Source organism: Chrysemys picta, chromosome 11 (genome assembly GCF_011386835.1).
Source record: "Chrysemys picta bellii isolate R12L10 chromosome 11, ASM1138683v2, whole genome shotgun sequence".
Taxonomy (NCBI): Eukaryota; Metazoa; Chordata; order Testudines; family Emydidae; genus Chrysemys; species Chrysemys picta.
In genome coordinates, this window is record NC_088801.1 from 59,738,659 (window position 1) to 59,763,715 (window position 25,057).

At 39.6% G+C, this 25,057-nt stretch overlaps 1 protein-coding gene across 6 annotated transcripts in view; it reads left to right on the top strand.

Annotated features, from left to right (window-relative positions):
- NBEAL1 (neurobeachin like 1) overlaps positions 1 to 25,057 on the top strand; it is a 148,064-nt gene that overhangs the window by 13,661 nt on the left and 109,346 nt on the right. For all 6 annotated transcript variants that reach the window (XM_005306210.5, XM_005306212.5, XM_065560962.1 and 3 more), the window contains exons 3-6: positions 12,312 to 12,403; positions 18,781 to 18,942; positions 20,527 to 20,608; positions 21,530 to 21,657. In XM_005306210.5, the coding sequence (XP_005306267.2) occupies positions 12,312 to 12,403; positions 18,781 to 18,942; positions 20,527 to 20,608; positions 21,530 to 21,657 (464 nt within the window). The remainder of the gene's footprint in view (positions 1 to 12,311; positions 12,404 to 18,780; positions 18,943 to 20,526; positions 20,609 to 21,529; positions 21,658 to 25,057) is intronic.

A 25,057-nucleotide genomic window follows, 5' to 3' on the forward strand; every position in this document is an offset into this window, starting at 1 on the left:
GGCAGACAGTGCAATATGACTGCTAGCTGTTGTCGTCGTCCCGTGGGTGCTCCTGGCTGACCTCGGTTAGGTTGGTCGGGGGCGCCTGGGCAGACACAGGTGCTCCTGGCCGGCCTCGGTGAGGTCGGTCGGGGGCGCTTGGACAAAAATGGGAATGACTGCAGGTCATTCTCTTCTTTAAGTTTCGTTTAATGGAGATTCAGTCCTGTCTGGAATATCATGTCAGCTGGAGGCTTCTGCCTCAGGCTGCTCTCCCAGTCGGCAGCACCGCACAGTCGCACCTACCCCTTGGTCCCATGGCTCATGAAGCCCGGACAGTAGTAAGGAGCAGTTCAACTATAGGATGAGCAAGTGCATAATGGTGGTAGAATGTGCCTTTGGACGTTTAAAAGCTCGCTGGTGCAGTTAACTGACTCGGTTAGACCTCAGCGAAACCAATATTCCCATCGTTATTACTGCTTGCTGTGTGCTCCACAATATCTGTGAGAGTAAAGGGGAGATGTTTATGGTGGGGTGGGAGGTTGAGGCAAATCGCCTGGCAGCTGATTACAAGCAGCCAGACACCAGGGCAGTTAGAAGTGCACAGCAGGGTGCGCCGTACATTAGAGAAGCTTTGAAAACCAGTTTCATGACTGGCCAGGCTACGGTGTGAAAGTTCTGTTTGTTTCTCCTTGATGAAAACCCGCCCCCTTAGTTCACTCTACTTCCCTGTAAGCCAACCACCCTCCCCTCCCCCCTTTGATCTCCGCTTGCAGAGGCAATAAAGTCATTGTTGTTTCGAATTCATGCACTTTTTATTAATTCGTTACACAAATGGGGGGATAACTGCCAAGGTAGCCCGGGAGGGGTGGGGGAGGAGGGAAGCACAGGCGCAGGGTAGTTGTAGGGGCACCCCCTAGAATAGCATGCAGCTTATCATAGAAGCGGCATGTCTGGGGCTCTGACCCGGAACAGCCGTTTGCCCCTCTGGTTCTTTGGTAGGCTTCACGCGGCACTGCTGCGGGTCCCTGTTATAACCTCTGTCCTTCATGCCCTTGGAGATTTTTTTTTCAAATATTCCAGCATTTTGTCTTTTGGCACTGAGTTCGGATAGCACAGATTCATCTCCCCATACAGCGATCAGATGCAGTACCTCCCGTTCGGACCATGCTGGAGCTCTTTTGCGATTCTGGGACTCCATGGTCACTTGTGCTGATGAGCTCTGCCTGGTCACCTGTGCTGATCAGCTCGCCACGCTGGGCAAACAGGAAATGAAATTCAAAAGTTCGCAGGCCTTTTCCTGTCTACCTGACCAGTGCATCTGAGTTGAGAGTGCTGTCCAGAGCAGTCACAATGGAGCACTCTGGGATAGCTCCCAGAGGCCAATACCGTCGATTGCATCCACACTACCCCAACAGGGTCGATTTCAGTGCTAATCCCCTCATCAGGGAGGAGTACAGAAATTGATTTTAAGAGCCCTTTAAGTTGACAAAAATGGCTTCGTCGTGTGGACGGGTGCAGGGTTAAATCGATCTAACACTGCTAATTTGACCTAAACTCGTAGTGTAGACCAGGGCTTTGTAGTGGTATTTCTTTTTACTTGCTTTATCGAGACTGTAAGTTGTCTTATGTTTTGTTGCAATTCCATGTTAATAAAAAAATTAATTTTAAAAGTTGACCAAAATGCTTGTATGAATTTTAAAAATGCAAGTCAATAAATATTAAACCATGTAAGTCAGAACAGAACTAGTTCAAGATCTGAGCTTAGGCTGTCAGGATTTTTTTTTTTCCCCCCTCCTTCAGCTGATATTAGTAGCCAACTTTAGCTGCTGTTCATTTCAAACTTGGACAAATATTACTTGTAATACTGTAGTGTGTGGGAGCCGTAGTAATATTTTATACTTCTGCTAAGTTGAAGAATAGAAAGTTTTGAAAATTTTTTAAAATAAGTTTGTGCCCTCTAACACACATCAAAATGAAGGCCACAGAAGGGTCTTACAGTGAGACAGTTCTTTTGTCTTTATAAAATTTTTTCCTAACCCCGCTCCCCACACAGAAAAAACAGACCCCATGATAAAAGAAAATACCCAAAACTGTTTTAAAGACTATCATAAAATTCTGCTTTAGATAGACAAGTTCAATTAGAATGAAAGCTGTTAGTCTTAGGAGGTGGATTAAGGGCAGATTTTCATATTTAATGCTCTATTTCTATTAATTTTTGTAAGTGTAATTCAATCTTAGTATTGTCTGAATTATTTTAATAATTTAAAAATAATACTCAGGAAAAAATAGTTCCTGCTCTACTTTTGTTGTAAGGGCACCAATAATGAGATACAGTGAAGAGCTTGTTGGGTGAGTAAGTCAAAGTCAACTTTGGAAGATTGAATGACTGAAAAAAGATGCACATACTATTTAACTTCACCCAGGCTCAGTGTTTTGTGATAGCAAGCTAAATTTAATGACTTCAAACAACTGTCTTGTCAGACAAGTCTGACATGCATTCTGAATTGCATGCTGGGGATTTTTGCCTTTAGATCATGGAATGTGTTAACACTGAAAATAGCCGCAGGCAGATCCAACTTTTGTTTATAGCACTCAGTACCGGTACTTCCTGTATATAACTATAAAAATTGTACCGAACTTTGCTCTTTTAATTCTTCTTGAAGTTTGATTGAAGCACAGTGAAACCTCTACTTTGCTTTTCTTGCAAGTTTCATGAGGTGATCATTGAAATCTAAGTATAGTTAAACCTAAAATCAATTGATTTATGAATAAATGAAAAACTGGAAGAGTATTCAAGTGACACTGTCAATTTGAAACCAGGGTAAATTTTTCAGTGGTGACTAGGTGACTTGATCCTAAGTCCCTCAAGCCCCACAGACTTTCAGTGAGATTTAGGAGCCTTGAAAATGAGACTTTTAGGGTTCTGTGTCACTTAGGTCCTTTAAAATTTTTTACACCTAGTCAATTTAAAAAATAAATCAAAAGTAATTTGATGCTACTTTCCTCACCATTTAAAAAAAAAAAAAGCCCATTCCTAAAAGAAAATTTTCATTTTCCTGTTGGTCTTCAACTTAGTTCAAAGCTTAACGCTGGATTGCAGTTGGTTTTTCATATTGTTTGCTTCTGAAAGTTGCCGTGTCCTTCAAGAGAGCATAACCTGATAATTCTAGGTACTTTGTGCTTTGTTTGGATTTGTGTTTATAAGATTTGAAAGCTTACTTTCCCATTGCATTACTTACCGAGTTTAAAGACTGCCTTGCTAGACCTAGAATTTCCCTGCAAATCGAATATAATAGTCAGAATGTATTTACTATTTGTACAGAAGTATTTGCTCACAAAGTGTAACTTTCTATATGGCAGTCTAACATGCTGGCTAACCTGCTTTATTTTGAAGCTGTTTTCTGAAGTAATGGAATGATTGCCTTGGTAAAATATACAATTGACTTCTAAAACGACCTGTAAGAATCACTGTACTGTATGATCTGGCAACATTTCTTTTTAAACTATAGCTAGCTTGAATAGTATTACTCCCTTAGGAGACTGTTATAAAATGGAGGCTTAATGTATGCTATTTTGATGGGGGAGGGGAAGTGTGTGTAAAAATATTTGAAAGGAAAGAACAGGAAAACATTTTCATTTCCAGATGATCTGAGATATCTTTTGCTTTAATTGACTTGCGTTTTTTCAAGATGACTGAATAATGTTGCCATAGTAGCTGTAAAGGCTAATGGTCAAATTCTAATCTTCTTTATCCCTATGCAAACCCATTGAGCTCAAAAGCCTAGAATTAGGCCCTAAGTATTTGTGGTTCGCTTCTTGATCATTATGTAAAGAGCTTAGCACATTTTTGAACCCACTTTTGCTTCCACAACAAGTGAAACATATTTTATAATTGTCTTGCTAAAAACTTAGGTAAATGGATAATTATTTAACTTCCACTTTCTAATTTAACCTCTTGGAATTCTAAGCCTTAAAAAAATGCTGTAGATGTCTTGAAACTCCTAACAGATATGGAGATATATATTAAATGACGGCGGAATTTTTGAAACATATCCTGCAAACTATGTGAGGTAGTTTTCTTGGTGGTAAATCAGTTGTTTTAGGCCATGGACTTGTGGATTTGAATCCCAAAGATACAAAGAGCTGTGAGATTTTTTTCTTATAAAAATAAATAAAATATTAATCACAGAAAACTTAGCTAAATCTCTTATTTTTGTAGAAGGTTGACCTAATTTGTGTTCTCATCAATTGAACAGTAGTAAGAACAGTAATAAAAAATAAAATAATGAAGTCTGACCAAGTTATAGCTTCTCCATTCCTCCACCTCCAAAGTGCAAATCAAATTCCCTTCTTCCTATTTCGGTTAAGAGTTAAAGTGTGTCTACATTTGGTGAGAAAACTAGTACAAGGACATTGGTTTATACACAGTGGTTTGTATTGTTTCTCTTTGTGATGCTATAGTATACTACCATACAGTTTTTGTCAGGAGAGTGTGGTGCATCTCCACATAGCAGCGTTAAATTAATTTATAATGGTTGCCTGAATTACAGATCTAGGCCAACTCCAGATTTCTGCTTGCAAGATGTCAGCAAGGTTTAATTATGGAATGAAAGATAAGTCTTATTCCATGGCTTCTACCATTATTGCTGTTAGCAGGGCCTTTGGGTAACTTTCAGATGTGAGACACTATATTGTGGAAGGGCTGAACCAGTGCAGTGTAATACTTGTTTTCTTGTCTGTAGCGGAAGGGGGATCCATATGACTGTATTGAATTAATTGGACTTGAGCCAAAGATCTTGTCCCAAGTGGCTCAAGCATTTGGTACAGTCAACCCTAATAAAAAACCCCAGGGTGCAAGCCATTGTCCATTTCATATTGAACCTGAGGTGTCCCAACCCTCAGCTCCCCACAGTCTTTACCACAACCTGGTAACATGTGAAAACTACAAACTGCCCTGTCTTCACTAGGATTTTACCTCGTGTTGGTTACCATGTGTTAGTTAACACAAGATAAAACATTCCTTTTTTCCAAGTGAAGACACATCCTAAGGAACCTTGCCTCAACCCCTTTGTAGGGGTGGGACAGAGTAGTAAGGAGTGTCACCACAGGAGGACCCTCTCATGTCAATTTCTTAGTGCTGGAAAGGAACAAATTTTCGTGTTTTCTGTTGTTCTTTAGAACTTATAACTGCTTCTCTATTCGCACACTAGATGAATGCTATTACCTCTATGCCAATATGTAACAGTGTTTAGTACTCAAATGCACTTGCCAAGATTCTGGCACATGAACTCCTGCCCACTGTTCTGCTGCTGTTTGGTTTACAAATTACATCATGGAAAGAGAGTAAGTGGTGGAAAAATAAAATTACCCCTTCTTCCCCCCTCAAAACCCAAAACCCTTGTGAGGAGGAGGAGAAGAGAAGAAAATGAATGAAGGAGGAATCAGACAGGAAAATATTCTAAAACCACTTTTATTAAATTTTAAATTGGGGGTCAAAATTTACCGTAAAATGTCTTTCTGTGCAAGAAGAAACTACTGATATGCAGTGGATGTACACCAAAAGCACAGAAAGGAGTTGATATCCATTAATAAAGTATCTGTTTATATTATGGAAATATAATATCAAAGGAAAGCGAAGACATGGGTATTTTAAAAACACCAAACTCCAACTTTGCAAACCAAGGGATGTCTTCTAAACAAATTGGATGGCCCTCAAGAATCATAAAATCATGGAAATGTAGGTTTGGAAGGGACTTCAAGAGGTCATCTAGTCCATCTCCCCTTATGTAGAGGTAGGGCCAAGTATACCTCTGAAGGTGAGTATTCAGCCCCCATCTCCAGGAGCTCATAGGTTTTGTCACTGCTTGACCACTATCCACACTCCCCAGTATGAGTTCAATCTCTTAGGACTGCTCATAATTAAAATTTGTATGACTGGCTGCTCACAACGAGTGTCCGTGATGGATATTGCTGAAGCTGGGCTGATCATGGTTTAGCTACAAGTGTGAAAAAGGAAGAAGCTTGACTAGATAGTTTATTTGCCTACACTTTATCCTTCCTTCTTGCCTTGATTTAAGTTGTTTTGTGCTGTCACTTGGATGAAAACCTATAGTTATCTTGGCTCAATGAATGTATCAACACTTATGTACCAAGGAAGATTTCTTTACACCAGTGTTGTGATGTACAAGCTCATAATTCTAATGACTGAGAATAATAATTTGGCTTGGAGGGTGAGGAGAGAGATGGTTGAATTAAAAAAAAGTAAGCTACATGTAGTAGCCAGATAATATTGTAGCTCTTAGTTTTACCAAAAATATATTAGATATATAATATGTATGTTTAGGAAATAAGTGCCCACTGCTGTGTTAACTGTACCCCCATTACAAGCATTTGACTCGCAAAGATGAATTTAATTCTGTGCATCACAAATATTAGAATATTTAAATCTGTGGCCCTGTTTAACATCTTTAGCTTTTTTCTTTTGTGGTGTACGTAATCATTTATTTCTTACATACCGGTATTTCACGTCTGGTAACGTTCTCTTTTACTGCTTGTCTGCACTGTTAGTCTTATAAAGGGATTAAAAGTTAAGGATAAGGAGCTTTACTTGATTTTTAAGATTGAAGTAGATTGAGAATAAAACAATATCCATTAAAAAGGAACAAAACAGGCATTTAACCTAATTTTTTTCAGACTTCCTTCCCCCACTATCTTTTGATAAACCAAATATGGAGTCTGATATGGAGTTGGTTGCATTACTTGCCAACACTATCACAGAAGTGTACTGTCATCTAAAGATGGAGCTCAGCTGTGTCAACAAATAAATTTATTTGAGAATAATATCGCTTTGGTAATTCGACTTTACATTTCAAAAAGAGCTTATTCATTCCAAGGAAAACATCAGTTCCGCCAGTTGGAAAGTAAATAGATTCAGTTTCTGTGCTAGCAGTGAGCATTATTTTAGTTGTAGGCTAAGCAAATTAAAGAACACATTCATAGCTATAAACGTATGGATTTCCATTTGTAAAGTATCACTCTGTCCCCTCCTAACCAAGAAGATACTCTAGTAATTACTGAAATAATGGCTCCCTTTCTCCCTCGTTTCTATTTGTTGAAGTCTTTACATGCCTGTGACTGTCAATTCATATGTTTGCTGAAAATAATTTGCTGTAGGGTTATTAGAAAATAAATGACTACAGCTTCTACATTTGAAAATTTTGAAACCATATCAAGAAAAGTAAATCTGATATTTCAATAATAGTTTAATCTGAAGCCAGCAACATTTTAAAAACATTTTATGCTATTTTTAGACAATTCTTTTTTGGATGTTGGTATGTCTGAATTCCTGTCCATCATTTACTTTTGGTTGTCCATATATTCAACTTCTCAAGTCTACAGTTGGCTGCACTGGCCCCATCTAGGAGAGATGGATACCACGGTGGATTGATTTAAATCATCAATCTTAATCATAATTTTAATCAAAAAGCAGGATTGAAACCTTGATTTAAATAATTGATTTTAATTTTGTTATGCATTTGTACTTTTTAGTTATTTTTCTAAAGAGAGTTCATTCTCATTGGTTGGTATATCCATTTAAAACATGTAGATTTGCAAAGAAATATGGATTTACACTGTTGGTAGTTTTTGCTAATCAGGAAGATTCACTATTAGGGTTACCATATGTCCGGATTTTCCCGGACATGTCCAGCTTTTTGGTCCTCAAATCTCCGTCCGGGAGGAATTTCCAAAAAGCCGAACATGTCCGGGAAAATAGGGAGGCATGGTAAGGGGACCCCGAGTGAGAATGGCTGCAGCAAAGCCAAAACTAGCAACTCCTCTGATCTGCGGGGGCATGGAGGCGGTGGCGGCATCCGAGCGTGCAGCCGCCTCCTCCCTGGGCTCCAACTTTCCCGGCTCCCGCCACTCTCCACCGCGGCGGGGGCCAAAGCAACTTCCCCAGCGCAGCAGCAGCTGGAGCCCGGGGGGTGGGAGGGAGGAGGAGGAATTTGGGGTGCTCAGGGGAGGGGGCGGAGTTGGGGCGGGGACTTTGGGGAAGGGGTTGGAATGGGGGCGGGGCCGGGGCCCTCGTGGCGTGTCCTCTTTTTTCACTGTTTAAATATGGCAACCCTATACTCTATGCAGTATTTATATACATGTATCCAAGCAATTATATAGCTTAATTTACGTTTATTCAGAGTCTTAATTTTTACTCTCATGTTAGAAAATGGTCAGAGGCATTTCTTATTTAATAGATTTGTGTCAAGCTGCCTTTAGATGGAAATTGGAATTCTATTAAAAATACATAAAAACAGCATTTAAATGTTTTTTTTATTAGATAAATGAAACTACTTTAAATGTGATGGATACATAAGGGAAAATGTTTATCAAAACATGCTTTGCATTTAAAACTAACTTATTTATTAAATGAAGGAATTACTAATGCTGGTAAATTGAGCTAATTATGTGTCTGGTTTCCACATCCATCAAGTTTTTAGAACCAGTAGATCTTATTCTTTTCCACCCATATATTGGAAACAGAAAGTAAGCTGCTTCTTTTTTTTTTTAACTCTGAGTCAGTTTCTCAACTTCGAATGAACTAGTTCAAACGAAAAAAAAATTCTGTATCTGCAAAAAAGGCTACTGCCATCAAAAACTGGTTTATCACTTCAACAAACTCTGGGTTCAGGTGCTTAGCCAGTGACTTCCAATATTTCAGTGGTTTGACTTTCTTTAAAACTTTGACAGCAAACATATATTAATTGAATGGTTGATCTCCAGCCCTGACTTATTGTGTTTGACACGACTGATTGTTAGATGCCGATGTCATAGCAGCATCTACCCGAGTACTTTGTATTGAGAATATTGGCAAGAAAATGAGGTGGCGTAAGTGAATCTACTTCTCCAATTTAACTTTATTGTTGGGTATTTCTTTCTACTGTTTCTTGAAATTTTTTTTCCAAATTTCAATAGCATTGTAATAGAGCAGCTATCTTTTTGTAATTTGTCTAAAGTGATGGAAATAGATTTCAGTATATCATGATAGCTTGACCAGCTTAGAACATATTAAAATATGCATAGCTTTGTCTACACTAGGCTATTAGAATATAATGAATACCTCTAAAACACCTCTATATTGTACTTTAGAGAGAGCCTGAGGAGGAGCATTGGAAAGGGAAAAGTGAGTATTTTTCAGATGGGAGTAGGAGTGGGGAGATCGTGGAAAGGAACTGAGAGGTTGAGTGAAAAAGGGAGAGCCTGAGAGTGATCAGCTAAAAAAGAGAAAGTGAGATTGGGAGGAAGGGAGGGAGAAGGGGATAAGAAGAGCCAAAGAGATGGGAAGGAAGAACAAAATGTAATGCAAGGAGAAAGCAGAAGGAGAGGGAAGGAAAGATTGAAGAACAGACATTGAAGGTTGAGGGAGGGGGAGAGGAAGGAAAAGGCCTGTCTATATATCACAGCACTGCACTTTAAATCATATTGTGGCCTCCTTCAGGGCACCCCACTCAGGTCTCAGGCCCCTTAGCCATCACCTGATTCAGAATGGGAACCTGTGTTCCTCGCTCTCCAGACCTGGGGATTTAGACTGCAATTCCTTCTGCAATTCACTGTGGTCATTTTAGCAAGTCTGAGTTTAGTTCAGGACCTTCCATCCTATTCTCTCCCAATGACAGGGTTAACCAGTGACCAGCCAGCCTTCATAATGCTTTTGTTCTGAATAAATACATTTTCTCTATAAAACATAGTATCTTGAAAATGATTAACAGCTTACGTGCCTGCCTGTTTTAGGAGGTGTCACCCATCTGTTAGGGGTTTGGGATTAGAAAGAGATGTCCATACTGCAAGTGTTACTTATGGAGAAAGGCTTTCTCAATGAGGAAGGCTTTGCAGCATTTCCTACAGATGGTCAGACTGGATTTGCCCGATCGCCTCTGGAAGATTATTCCATAGCTGTATCCCATTGACTCAGAATGTTTTGTCTCCCACTATACATGCTTCACCCTGAGCTTTTTGATCTGTGTTGTCAGAGAAGTGCAGCTGTTGCAAAAATGGAATAGAGTATCGGAAAAGCGAAAAAGAAGGCAGAACAAAAATAAGTTGAATGCCAAAATTTTATGATAAATAATATGTGCATGTTTGAATTTACACTTTGTGTATGTCTAGATATTGCCAAAGCATCTCTGCCAGGAAAGGCTTATCTCTGGTTCATCAGTTTACTTCTGAAAAATCAATTTTTTTGCCTTTTGAAATGCGTGTACACCAAATGACAGATATTCTGACAAGCTTTCCAAGGGGACAGTACTTCCAACATTTCTGTCAAGGTTACCTCCCTCTTTCCCTCTGCAAACTACTCACTTTGAACCGTGCAGTGTAAGGGAGGAATGTAGAGGGAGATAGGAATGTATGGGAGGGGGGAGCTTTAGTGACATCGCCCACTGAAATGCCAGCAACCATTAATACAGCCCTTAGTGGTGCCCTGAGAATGGAATTTGGCCTCTAGTCAAAAGATAGTGAATGTCACTAATATGCTCTAACGAGATAAACAAGTTTTTGTTTCTCTGCTAGTCCCAGGTCTACTTCTTTCCATGCTGTTGTGCAGGTAGTGACTAATTTGTAAATTGCATGTGAATGGATCTTTTAAAAAGAGAAACAAACAAGCCAAAGGCTCCTGTTTTTCTGGGAGTGATTCACCACCTAGTATTACGGGGTAGCCGTGTTAGTCTTTATCCACAAAAACAACAAGGAGTCTGGTGGCACCTTAAAGACTAACAGATTTATTTGAGCATAAGCTTTCATGGGTAAAAAAATCTCTGAAGTGAGTTTTTTTGCCCACGAAAGCTTATGCCCAAATAAATCTTTAGTCTTTAAGGTGCCACCGGACTCCTTGTTGTTTTTACCATCCAGTATTGGTATATAGTGTGATTTTTTTTTTTCTTTTTTGCTTTAAAATATGCTACCAATGAGTCTTTAACGCCTTTACACAAAAAACTTTGTCCATAAGACACTGAAACAAGGATGCCTTTCCAAGCCCCACACTGGGCCCTTAGTGCGCATATCCTTAAACCATGTGAGATGGGAGAGAAATAGCAGCCTCCTTGGGGGCCAGTCCTTGCCCAGTGCACAAAGACTCGTTCTGAGGTGGTAACTAGGGGAGCAGTGTCAGCAGGAGCTGGGCTTGAGAGAGAGGTATCTTCAGAACCCCTGGACATCTATCTGTGATACAGGCGATGGTTGGCTGATGTCATGTTAGTTCTAATTTACTAACGTGATGTCAACCAGTCGTTACTTTGATCACTTGGTCTTTCCACTCACCCTTTGTCTTGTCTATTTAGATTATAAGGTCTTTGTAGCAGGGATGGTTTTACTATTTGTACAGCACCCAGCACAATCATGATAGTAGTCTTTTGGGTGCTATAATAAAGAACAAAAAATAATTCATGTTCAGACTGACCCCCTTATTGCCAGGAGATGAAATACAACAATGAAAAATATGGAAAAGTGTATTTGTAATAGAGATCACTCCCCAATGTGGTGTTCATAGTATGAAGTTATATACGGTGCACATGTTATACATTTTTTATTCCATATATGATTCTTTGCATGGTTATTGCTGGAATACAGGACAATTTGAGTCCTATATTGAGTTGATACAGAAAGTGGGATATGGGGCAAAAAAAAAAAAAGTTACATTCCTTAAAGCAAGAGTCTAGTGCAGGGGTTCTCAAAGTTTTGTACTGGTGATCCCTTTCACATAGCAAGCCTCTGAGTGCAACTCCCCTTATACATTAAAAAACACTTTTAAATATATTTAATACCATTATAAATGCTGGAGGCAAAGTGGGGTTTGGGGTGGAGGCTGACATAATAATAACCTTGTGACCCCCTGAAGGGTCCCGACCCCCAGTTTGAGAACCCCTGGTCTAGTGTCATCCTAATTAATTCTAGTGCAAAATACAGAGCATTTTATTTAAATCTCTTTAGTAAGTATATGTTGATTTAAAAAAAAAGTTAGCATCTTTTAGGAAGCTGACAACCACTGGAGAGTATTTGAGGCTTGTTATAGAATGTCTAAAATATTTTGTTTGAAATTGATACCAGGAAGCAGCGAAGTACTAAAATGGATGTGTAACCAATTGGAAAGAGCTCAATTTAGTTGAGAATTTCGGATGAAAATCTTTTGGTTTGGGCCAAAAATTTAATTTTCCCCATCAAAGCTTTTTTTAAGTAATATTTTTAAATGTTTTCTTGTAGATAATATCATTTCTCATACAATTCTGTCGATCATCAATAAACATAACAATTTTTCTTAATGTGTTCCTTTCACTTTACAGAAAGACCCAGATTATTTGCAGCTTTGGCTGGACAGTTTTGTTTCTAGCTATGAACAATTTCTGGATGTGGACTTTGAGAAGCTTCCCACGAGGTATGTAGAAATTCAGATCTGCTCATCTTGTGTTTGATACCTGGCTGTGTTCTGGGCTCCAAATCCTGTTTAAAATGGTTTGTTCCACACCAGTATTTCTTGACTGGCACTCACAGTCCCATTCTTTAAAGGTCAAATTTGGGTTGCTAATGATGAAACTAGGTAAACAGTGGTATTTGCATCAAACCAGGAAATGGCATCAACATAAATTTGTTTTTGTTAGCAGAAATTTACTTATTACAGCTCTTTGTATGTTGCTGAAATAAGTATTCTGCAGTAAGCCTGGTGCGTGAAATAATATTTTGGTGGTTTAAAAGAATATATAATGGAAAGATCTGGATAGTAGATATCGTTTTGCAATTTAATCTCTGGGATTATTTTAATATTAAGGATGAGTTAAAATTCTAAATTTGACTAATATAGTTGAAAAAATGTGAAAATAAGTTGCTTCTTTACTTGTCTGCTTAGACCTTAGTACAGGCTTTTGTATATTGTCCTGCAACAGCAGTGTTACCAGCCCCAAGCATTGAAAAATCATGAGATTGATTTGAAGCATTGATTTTAAAATATAATAAATGTTTGGTTCTTTTATGCCTTCTAGTTTTTGAGCCTTCAAGGTTCATGTTCTCAAGCTTTTATTCACAGCCATGAGGGCTAGAATTTTTTTTTTTTTTTTTTTTACACTGAAAGCATGGCTTTAGGAGCTAGGGCTTTTAAGAAAAACCAAATACTGTGAGACTCAGGGAAAAAATCATGAGAGTTGGCCATAGTACTGTAGCCAATATTACACTGTCTAAAGTGATAGTGATGAATGCAGAGAATGAGGCTCCCTGTACTGTGGTTCTGGTCCTAAATCCATTACTATCAATGTTGGATCAGGTTTCATTTAGGTATTAGCAGTGTCCACAATTGTTGCAAGGAAACATTGAACCCTGAAATTGGGTCCTAGCATCTTAAAAGTGTACTTTTTCTTAGCTATGTGTAATAATACTTTTCTCAGTGAATATAATATATTCATATAGAATTGATTATATCCAATTTATAACAAAAACTAAAAATGTTCTGTTTTGTATTGCATAGTCTGTCAGTTTTGCTTTGGTGAGGCAAAAGTGTATCCTCATAGGGTTTTTTTTTTTTTTTTTTTTTTGCCTAGAAAGTGCATAACTTCTAAATTGTCATTCTATAACATTAAGTTTAGTATGAGAAATGTTAACAGTGGAATAACTGGACTAAATTAGAAGTGTTCGGAAGTGTTTATCAAATACAGAATTGTTTTTATTTTTCAATAGCAACATGGCAGAAGATTAAAAAGAAAAAACATAAACCTAAAGATAAACTGTGCAAAAACAATGACAGTGTCTTCATTGTTCAGAGTGATAGTTTCAAGAGCTCAATATAAAATCTGGTATTTTGCTGAGATTAATGACAGGATTAGTAGTGTGACCTAAAAGAGTAGGACTGTTTAGGATTGGACTCATTTTGTAACAGATGTAGAGAGAAAATGTCTAGCCAAAATAAGGGAGAGGGCAGGTGACTATTGTGTTTTGATGGCCAGAAATAAATATCCTATTATGAGACAGTTTATGTTCATTTTAACAATAAATCGGTTTCTGTCCCTGATTGCGCTTAGATATAATCACATTTGGTGACATCCTTCTGGACTTATTTTGTCATACATTATAAATTGTTGTAACTTCGATGGTGCAGGATTTCAAAGAGAAGAAATACGAAAGAATCAGAAACAAATAATTCAAAATAAATATGGAGATATCACTTTATAATCTGCACATTACACCATGACATTCACTTGTACCAAAGCTAATCTCTAATTTGTGTCCCGGAGTTGGTTCACCTTTATACATTTTAATCAAAAGCTAATTCTCCCTTCGATTCTGGAAGTGGTTGTGTTCTGCAAGCTGAAATGAGGAATTGTTGAGGGAGAGAAAGATGCTATGTGTACTTTCATCTGATAGGATCTCAAAATGCTTTACGGCTACTGCATATGCATGCAGCACTTGATAGACATTTCTGAGTGAAAGGCAGCTGAGAATGAGTGTTGCAAAACAGGGCAGGGAGAGGAAATTTTGAACAAACTAAGGCACCCTACTTTAATGAAAAATGCCATGGGATTTATGTCCATGAAGAGAATATGAGACTTCAATTTTATCAGCAAAAAGACCAAAACACAGCTGACTTCATGGAACTCTAATTTACTTGTCTCTGAGGCATGAAGGAGTGACTCGGCACTACTGAGATTTGCATCTAAATGGGTAATACCACATGTGGGTCTGATTATAAGAACATCTTTTTCTGCACATAAAAATATATTTCCTTTTAAATTTTGTATGCCAAGTTTGGGAACCTGAAAAAATCACATTTTGTGTAATACATATCTCAAAAAACTGTGAATTAATTTGTTCTGGAAGTGTGGATAAAACATATGGTAAGGTGTTATAGGCCAGAGAAAGAACTATTGGTTGTAGAGTTGGTCTTCTTTTGCTGCCCCATGCCTCAGCACGATTGCTACCTATAGTTTTTTATAGTGTTTTGTCTAGTTTAGATTTAAGTGTTTCAAGCAGTGGGTTTTATACCACTTCCATTGGGAAGATGAGTACTCAGCAGTATAATAGATCTGTTGACATCTGTGTACATTGAACATGAGAGATTGTCGCTCTACTATTTTTGCATTTTTCAAAGCATCTATTGCATCTTACTATATTTACAATTGAAAGGGTAATGTCTTACCAGCTGGTTAGAGGTTATTTTCCCTGCTGAATGGGGAAGAAATTTTTACTCTGTTTAATAACTGCAAAGGCAGTTTGAGTATGTTATCAGTTTTCCTTTTGTTTTTGGCTTACATGCTGTTAAATTTACAACAAAGAAGCTTAAAGGAAGTTGTTGAAAAACAAATCAAACATATTTTTACATACTTTATGGTATGAGTTCAGACCCACATAAAAATGACTTAGGACACAGTCACAAATAGCACATTTATCAAGAGTTTATGGCTAAAAAGTGAAGTCTGATTTTCTGCAGTTTTTGTATTTGTAAGTGTGTGCTTCCTTTTGTAAAAATGCTAATCTGTGGTTAAACTGCAGCAGGATGAACAACAGTTGGAAGCTGGTTTGACTCCATTCACACAATTAATGTGGCAGATTAACATGTTCACCCATCTTAATGCAAAGATTGAGAAAATAATTAATGAGAGAATTATATTAAGTCCACGGATGCATCAGATTTCTTTCACTTCCAGGTTTTGATGATTTGCTGATAGTCTGACATTAAAGACAGCGGTTCACAGTTACCAATGAATTGCACCTCTGACCCCTCCTAATCTCTGCCAGTGTAGCCTCCTTCATGTCTCTGCTATCACATTCTCCTATTGTAGATCTGCACCGCATTGTAAACCCATGTCTGGGATCCAGGCTTCTGGACTCAGTGTTTCCAAGCCAGCGCTTGAGTGTCCACACAGCATTGTAAACCTGGGTTTACAGTGGCTGGACCCAAGTCTCACAGCCATGCTCACACATCATACTGTGCTAGGCGGATCTTCTGATTCAGATCTGTAGTTTGATCTGTGTCCATATTGCAAAATGACAGGGCTTGGACTTGAGTTACAAGGGAAATCAGCTTCTGACCAACACTCCTAGCAGGATCCTAGAACCGGGTCCCGAGTGCTCGTTGATCTGAGTCAGAGAGATTTGTGTGTGGACAGAAGGGGTGCTTGGGCTCAAACGTGAGTCAGAGCCTAGGCTTAGTCTGCAGTGTAGAGCATGCTCCTACTCTCAATACCTGGCCCTGTGTTGCAGTCCCTTGGTATTAACTATGATTTCCTCAACAAGTCTGTCTTAGGCTCAGATCTCCATTTCTGGAGAAGGAAGTGAGATGGCTAGTGAATCTGTACACATGTTAGAATTTTATCTTGGCTTGTGGATGAATTTCTGACCCATGTCTTTAAAAGAAAAAATACATACAAAAAACAAACATCAGTTAATATCAGATTTTCAAAAGATTTTCCAATTCCCCTTTGAAATAGTCTTGTTTACACAGCTAGCTATGCTAGGAAAAGCTGATACTGTGCTTTATGTACCCTCCACAAATCTGACTGATTTGCTGCGGTGATGTGCTAAAATCTTGCTCCATGAGGGATAAGAAATCTTGCTTGTTTCAAATAAACCTGTGTTAAATTTTCAGTCAGAGCAGCTCTACCAAAATGGGCATTTTTTACTCTGCACACAATCTCTTGTTATGATTTTTTCCCCAGTGGCTTGTACAGTAGCACAGAAAATGTGGAATTGGTAATAACTTCCAGTCTTGCTCCCTGAGGCTTTTTTCCCCCTCTGTCTCATCAGTCAGCCTGTCTTCGGGTAGGGTGACCAGATGTCCCGATTTTATAGGGACAGTCCCAATATTTGGGACTTTTTTTTTTTTTTTATTTGGGCTTCTATTACTGCCTGCCCCCTGTCCCGATTTTTCGCACTTGTTATCTGGTCACCCTATCTTCGGGGGCGTGTGGCATGAGGGAGTTGCTGCTTACTTTACTGTGCAGCATTTAAACCTCTTGCTGAGAAACTACAGTTTGCCTTTTTGGAAAGCTATTTGTCCAGCTTAATTTAAATTATTAATCGAGAAATTTGTGGCCTGTAAAGGATTCTGTGTACATTGGCTTATGCAAAATGTGGACATATACACTTGGTATCTAGAAAAAGGAGGCTGCCTTCCCAGAAAGATGCATTTCTTTTTTGGAGGTTGTGTGGAAGGTAGTAGTTGCTCTGTCTCTGTATGTCTATTTCAGACAGCACTTGTATAGCATTCTAAAGGATCAGGAGAGTGTGCACAGCTGTACTGTATATGAGTACTTTGAGTTCAGCTAGATGGTACTAATATTTTGGAAATATACAAGGTTTACATATATACCAGTGGGTTCTACTTAGGAGAGAGAGTCTCTCTGGTTTGCTTAGCAAACTATATCAATTTCCCCTCTTTTCCTCTGCAGAGATTTTTTTCTCCAGTGTTAACAGATACAAATTATTTTGGCCCCAAATAGTGCTATATTTTCCTTTTAAATATTGGTAGGTACCATCTGAATAGTTGTTCCCCCCTGTCCATAAAATTCCACTTTTGGAGTTGGACCTGATTTTAGAGGTTGATTTCTCTCGCTTACTATATCTGGTTCTAACTAAAGGCTGTTGCAGGCTGGGTCCTCCAGTTGTTGCCCAGCTCTTCATTTTCCCATAACCATTTACCATATGTTTCCCTGAAGTATCCCCCCCTAGGTCAGACAGCTGACATGACAGAGCATCTCTTCATCAGCTGAAAGAATGAATGAACAGCTCTTGGACTGAAAACTGCGCTCCCTGCAAGTGAGATAATGACAAAAGGAGTCTATAGTAAACATTGCTGCTCCAGCGCATCTGAGCATTTCCAGGATGTTATTGAACCAGAATAATCTATATAGCAGTCTTGTGTGTTCTGGCCTTGCTGCTGTTTTTGTCTGTAATTTTCTTCTTCTGAGCCTCTCTGATATTTTACACAAATCTTTTGAACGTAGGAAGATCAACTGGTGAGAATGCATAATGGTTCCCTAGGGTAAAGTCTGGGTATGGCAGGACTCGGATACATTGATTGTGCCAACATAACAGTATTGTGCTTTCTGTTTCTTTGCTTTTTAAAAATAAGTAGAGGAACAAATCTATTTCCTGGTTTGATCTCCAGAAACTAGTAATGATGGGGCAGCAATTATTAATGCACCAGCCAAGTGCCAGGAATCAGATGGATTGCTGGGGATTTCTGTGTGCCAGACCCCTTATTTTCCAGTTTTCTCACATGTAATATTCCCATTAAATTTCTTAGTTGTGTGTCTTGTATACTTGGGATACTGAAAAATTTCACTGTGGATATTGAGTAATTGGGCTTCAGTGACTACTTTGTAGTTAATATTGTATTTATTTGGTTACTTTTGATCAGTACCAGTGATTGTAAACATTTTTAATAGGGTGTCCCATATCTTAATATAGAAAATATATTTTGTATTACCTTCTCCTTGATTTGGGATTGCACGGACCAGTTCCCCTTGTTTTTCCTGTGGCAACTAGAGCAGTTACTTACACGGAAAAGTAATGTTAAGAAAACCATTTAATGTATTTTTAGCTGCCTTTCAATACAATTTAACATCCGAGAACAAGGAGGAAGAGCTAGCACAATGTGACCAGGCAGTTTTTTGTGGATCACCAGCAAATGTTTATGAACCACAATAGCCCCAATTTAGGAACATGTGTATTATAGTGGCTTGAAACAGTGCACACAGATACACAAGATGTACAAATAAAAAAAATTTATTTACATAAATTTAATTATTTTGTGTATTTTTTTTAAAGGGTGGATGATGTACCTCCTGGAATATCACTACTTCCTGACAATATTCTGCAGGTCCTGAGGCTTCAGCTGCTACAATGTGTCCAAAAAATGTCAGATGGACTAGAGGAGGAGCAACAAGCCTTGTCACTTTTACTTGTCAAATTCTTTATCATCCTTTGCAGGTATTTATTCGGTCTGGCTGCTTCTTTCACCAGTGTATTGTTTTGTCTGGGAAATCTTGATTTACTTACAATGATATAGATTGAGATTCTTAATACACATACAGTGTGACAAAACATTGCCCAGTAGAGACAGAGACTCTCCATATTGCAGTCAAAACACATGGTATAATGAAAGGAAAAAAAAACCAATAATATGGATAAAGAAGGCCATGATGAGAAAGGGACTGAGTGGAGAAAATGACAGCATATTATTTGTATTTAAACTGTGTATATGAAAGTTCAAATCTATGTTACATAACGGAAACAAGATTTTTTTTTTTAAACAGATTGCTAATATGTTTTTGGCCATGAAATAACTTCCAAGGGAACAGTCCAGGGAAAGCTGATTCACATTCTTAACATATTTACGTGCCCCTTAAATAGTTTAGGAAAATATTTTATTTTATATTACTGGCATCTTCTGAAACTTGTATCTTATTTTTTGTGATATCGCTTAACCATATACCAAGCAACCATATAAGTAGAGCTCTAAAAATGTCCATTCCTCCCAAATTTTAAATTGTTCATTAACACAATTTAGAATACAACAGTTTTTTCTCTAACCATGTCTATTGAGACAGAGCTGCTCTATTTTACACTCTGCGACTGTCCCCTGAGGAATATCTACAAAATGAGCATAGCTCTGTCACTGGCCATGCCCACTCCTCACCTCCAATATGTCCCCATGAGGTGGTCTAGAAAGGACCCAGCTCTACTCCGGCCAGAGAAATCTCCTTTTGCTGGGGGTATTCCTCAGGAACCTTTTCCAACCTTGTGGTCCTTTTGCCCTGCCGGAACAATGAAAAGGCACTGTATGGCAAGAGACAGTTGTGCCCAAATTGTGTTAAAATTCTAAGGATAAGTTAAGGAAACAGTAGTAGCTGTAGCTTCAGATTTCTGTGCTTTGTCAATTTTAGTTAGTCTTTGAAAAAATATCCTTTTTTGTCATTGAACTCCTTATTTTAGTTCACATGCCTCAAGGATTGAGAAGTGTGTTTGTAACACCTACAATATGCAAGCAGGAGTGGTTTTCTTTTGCCTTTTATGATTTGTTTAGTGTTCTAAAAATATACGCTCAGATGCCTATCTTTTTTTCATTATTATTTATTAAATGAAAACTGAGAATAGGCCTGTGGAAAACTCACTCGGAGTTTTAGAAACCATTTGTGGCTAAGCCACCAGTTTTCTTAGTGATGTCAGAGGAATAATTGTTGTCTTTGGTATCAGATTCCATTTCTGAGTTTTGTTTATTTAGAATGCTCTGTGAATCAATTTAACTTCTGAAATCTGAGATTCCAGATAAAACAGACATGACTGGAGCTCTGACTGTACTCTAATTTTCTTCTAGCTGGAAGACACGTATGTATATGTATAGTAGCTTAATGTGAGAGGCATAAACATTACAGTATATTATTTTTGTGGATATTTTTAAAATATTGACACTTGTGTATTATTTTATATTGAATGCTAAAAAAAAAAGCTTCAGAGATCTGTTCAAATAATATTACAATATACAAACAACGGTGGCTCATGTTGCTCCTACAGAAATCTGGCTAATGTGGAAGAAATTGGGACTTGCTCCTACATTAATCATATCATCACCATGACTACACTCTACATTCAGCAGGTACGTGGAATTACAACTCTCATATATATATTGCTGCTAGAAATACAGAAGGAGGATTGGGGGCTCAAGATTGGGAACTAGGGGGTCTGGATTTTCTTCCTAACTCTGCCACAAACTTCTTGTGTGATTTTAGGCAGGTCACACATTCTTTCTGTACCTCAGTTTTCTATCTTTAAAATCAGAACAACAATACCTACCCATGTTACTGCAATAATTTGAGGCTTCTTTTACTTAGGCTTTACAATCCTTAGTTGAGAGTACTCTAGAACAGCCAAGTATTCAGTTTATACTAAGTTGGAGGAGTGAATGAAAGGCTGAAGAGAAGGCTCAATCATTGCATGTTTATATGTAGCGATCCCTGTTCTTGAGCAGTAATGCATTTTTTTACTGCTTATTTACAAGCATCTGAAAAGTCTCAATAGAACAGTTTTAAAATGTGTTCTAAGCAATTGAAGTTAAAAGAATTATTTTAGAAGAATTGGTTTCTTTAGTTAGGAGGTGATTTCAATACTTCAGTTTATGGTGCGTGTTGAAATGTCAGCCATACTTAGGAAGTATTTGGGTAGGGAATATTTAAAATTGTGGAGGTCTTTTTACCCACAGTGTACATGTGAAATTGCCATTAGCAGCCGTGAGTGTTATGCACGTATATCAGTAGAACCTTTGAGTTGATAATTATTTTTAGTACATTGTATATTGCATATCTCAGTAAAGCAGAAGGAACGGAAGCTTGGACTGGGATTTTCAAAGGATCCTAAGTGAGGCAGGTTCAAATATGCCATTGAAAGTCAGTGAGAATCGGATGCCCAACACCCTTAAGGTCTCTTGAGCATCCCAGCCTTAACTCTGTTGCTGGACTTCTTTCTTCCACAATTTGTGTTCCTAGAAGCATTCTGATCATAATTGTTTCTTTTCTCTCAGTTAAAAAGCAAAACAAAAGAGAAAGAAGTGGCAGATCAATCACCTATAGAAGAGTTTGTAAGACACGCATTGGCTTTTTGTGAAAGTCTCTATGATCCATATCGAAACTGGAGGCAGCAAATTGCAGGGTATGTCTTTACCTAATATGGTAAATTCTAATACTGTGATAATTTCTTTAAAATGTTACTACAGTGATATTTAATGGTTTCAACACAACCATGGTCACCCCACACCAAGCTGAAATGAGACTTAATTACACTGACACACTTGGGGCTTGTCTATACTTACCGCGCTGGTTCGGCGGCAGGCAATCGAACTTCTGGGTTCGATTTATCGCGTCTAGTCTTCGCCGCGATGGGATTCCCAAACTGCGGTGGGGCTATAGATGGAACTCATATCCCTATCCTGGGACCGGACCACCAGGCCATCCAGTACATTAACCGAAAGAGCTACTTTTCAATGGTGCTGCAAGCACTAGTGGACCATAGGGGACGTTTTACCAACATCAACGTCGGATGGCCGGGCAAGGTTCATGACGCTCGTGTTTTCAGGAACTCTGGTCTGTTTAGACAGCTGCAGGAAGGTATTTACTTCCCAGACCAGAAAATAACTGTTGGGGATCTGGAGATGCCTATAGTCATCCTCGGGGACCCAGCCTACCCGCTAATGCCCTGGCTCATGAAGCCCTATACAGGCGCCCTGGACAGTGCAAAAGAACTCTTCAACTACCAGCTGAGCAAGTGCAGAATGGTGGTGGAGTGTGCTTTTGGACATCTCAAGGGGAGATGGAGAAGCTTACTGACTCGCCCCTCCTTCTTGGAACTTTGGGTGAGGGGGGTATGGGACTTTGGCGGGGGATGACGGGCGGTTAGAGAGAGACTGCAGCGGGGCTCTGTCCTCCTGCCTCCGGTCCTGCAGAACATCCACAAGGCACCGGAGCATGTCCGTTTGCTCCCTCATTAGTCCAAGCAGCGTTTGAGTCGCCTGCTGGTCTTCCTGCCGCCACCTCTCCTCCCGTTCGCTGTGTGCTCGCTGGTATTGAGACATGTTCTCCCTCCACTGGGTCTGCTGTGCCGACTCGGCTCGGGAGCAGCCCATAAGTTCTGAGAACATGTCGTCCTGTGTCCTTTTCTTTCTCTGCCTAATCAGCGCCAGCCTCTGCGAGGGGGATGGCATGGTAGGTCGGGAGACATTTGCAGCTGTGGGATGGGAAAAAGGGAGTGAATTCCTCACAAAGATAATTTTTTGTGAACAATGAACATAGTCTTTCTCTGTGAACAAGACCGTGCACAGCACCTATCGCATGCACACTCAGGACAAGGTCGAATTTTTGGCCTTCGCATTCAGTGCCTGGGGTCTTGCAGTGGAGATCAGACAACCGGGGCAGGACAGCGGAATTTGGGTAGCAGGCTGACATGGTAAGCTGTAGACTTTTGGCTGCTTAAAACTTAAACTATAGCTGTGCCCTCCTGTCACGTTCAAAGCAATGCTCCTATCGTTGGCCAGTTCCTGCTCCTCGCGGCTATCCCCGGGAAAGATCCCTGTATGCTGCCCCTCTCCCGCCTCCACCGCGTGGCTGTAAACCACCGATGAGAGTTCTGTAAAGGAACAGGCAAGCAGTCCCAATAGTAACATTCCCCTAATTCTAAGCAGGTCACCATGAGCGACATCACTCTGCTGAGAATTTCGGAGACCGAGAAAGAACGCATGCTGCGTGAAAGTCAGCAAAAACAAAAACCAGGGCCGTATGCCGCCATGCTCTGCAAGGCAATGATCCCAGAGTACTTGATGATAGCCTGGCGAGGAAAAGTTTCCTACTACGGAGGACACAATACGGCCGCTCTCCCCAGGAACCTCATGCAAAGGCTTTCCAATTACCTCCAGGAGAGCTTCGTGGAGATGTCCCATGAGGATTTCTGCTCTATCCCCGTACATATAGACTTTCTTTTCTAGTAGCTGCACTGGCAAGGACTAAAAAGTAGAGCGCCTAGGGCAAACTAATCATGATAAACCGGACATTGTTAGATTCTTTTGCAGTAGTTGCACTGCCAAGGACTAAAACGATAAGCGCCTAGGGCAAACAAATCATGAAAAACCCATTGATAATATTCCTGTTCTGTTTAACATAAATGTTTACATGTTTAAAACACTTACCGCCTGATCCTTCCCCTGATTCAGGGTCAGGGTTAATGCCTGGGGATGGTTGGTAGGGGATCTCTGTGAGGGTGATGAAGAGATCCTGGCTGTCTGGGAAATCAGCGTTGTAAGCGCTGTCGACTGCCTCGTCGTCCTCCTCACCTTCCTCATCTTCCCCATCCGCTAACATCTCCGAGGAAGCGGCCGTCGACAATATCCCATCCTCAGAGTCCACGGTCAGTGGTGGGGTAGTGGTCGCGGCCACACTTAGAATGGAATGCAGTGCCGCATGTCTGGGGCTGGGATCTGGAGCGTCCGTTTGACTCTTTGGTCTTCTGGTACGCTTGTCTCAGCTCCTTGATTTTCACGCAGCACTGAGTTGCATCCCGGCTGTATCCTCTCTCTGTCATGGCTTTTGAGATCTTCTCGTAGATTTTTGCATTCCGTCTTTTTGATCGCAGCTCCGAAAGCACGGTCTCATCGCCTCACACAGCGATCAGATCCAAGACTTCCCGATCGGTCCACGCTGGGGCCCTTTTTCTATTCTGAGATTGCATGGTCACCTCTGCTGGAGAACTCTGCATCGTTGCCAGTGCTGCTAAGCTCGCCACGAAGTCCAAACAGGAAATGAGATTCAAACTGCCCAGACAGGAAAAGGAATTCAAATTTTCCCGGGGCTTTTCCTGTGTGGCTGGTCAGAATATCCGAGCTCGGACTGCTGTCCAGAGCGTCAACAGAGTGGTGCACTGTGGGATAGCTCCTGGAGCTATTAGCGTCGATTTCCATCCACACCTACCCTAATTCGACATGGCCATGTCGAATTTAGCGCTACTCCCCTTGTTGGGGAGGAGTACAGAAATCAAATTTAAGAGACCTCTATGTCGAACTAAATAGCTTTGTTGTGTGGACGGGTGCAGGGTTAATTCGATTTAACGCTGCTAAATTCGACATAACCTCCTAGTGTAGACCAGGCCAAAGAGTATTGGAGTACTAATCTATCCAATTTCATCAAATAAAAACCCAGGTTTTTTTATTTGAAAGTTCTGGAGAGAATAGATAGCCAGGGTCCCAGCTGAGGACTTCCTGAGGTACATGTTTGGAAGCAGATTAGCGATGTATGCTTTATGCTGGGTTCTAATAACCGAAATAGTGTATGATTTTTGCTAGAGATGCTACCTGTTCCCTTATTTTAGTACTAAAAATAGAGATTGAGAGGAAATAATTAATCTATTACAAATCTCTACATACTCCTGCTTACTTTTAAAACATTTATTAAACATTTCAAGTATACAAATTATAGTTTACAAAACAGATGTTGTTTTGTTAGCATTATTGTGGTATTCATTACCACAGTATCAAAACAAAATTTTAAAAGGCTCTGCATTTAGTTGG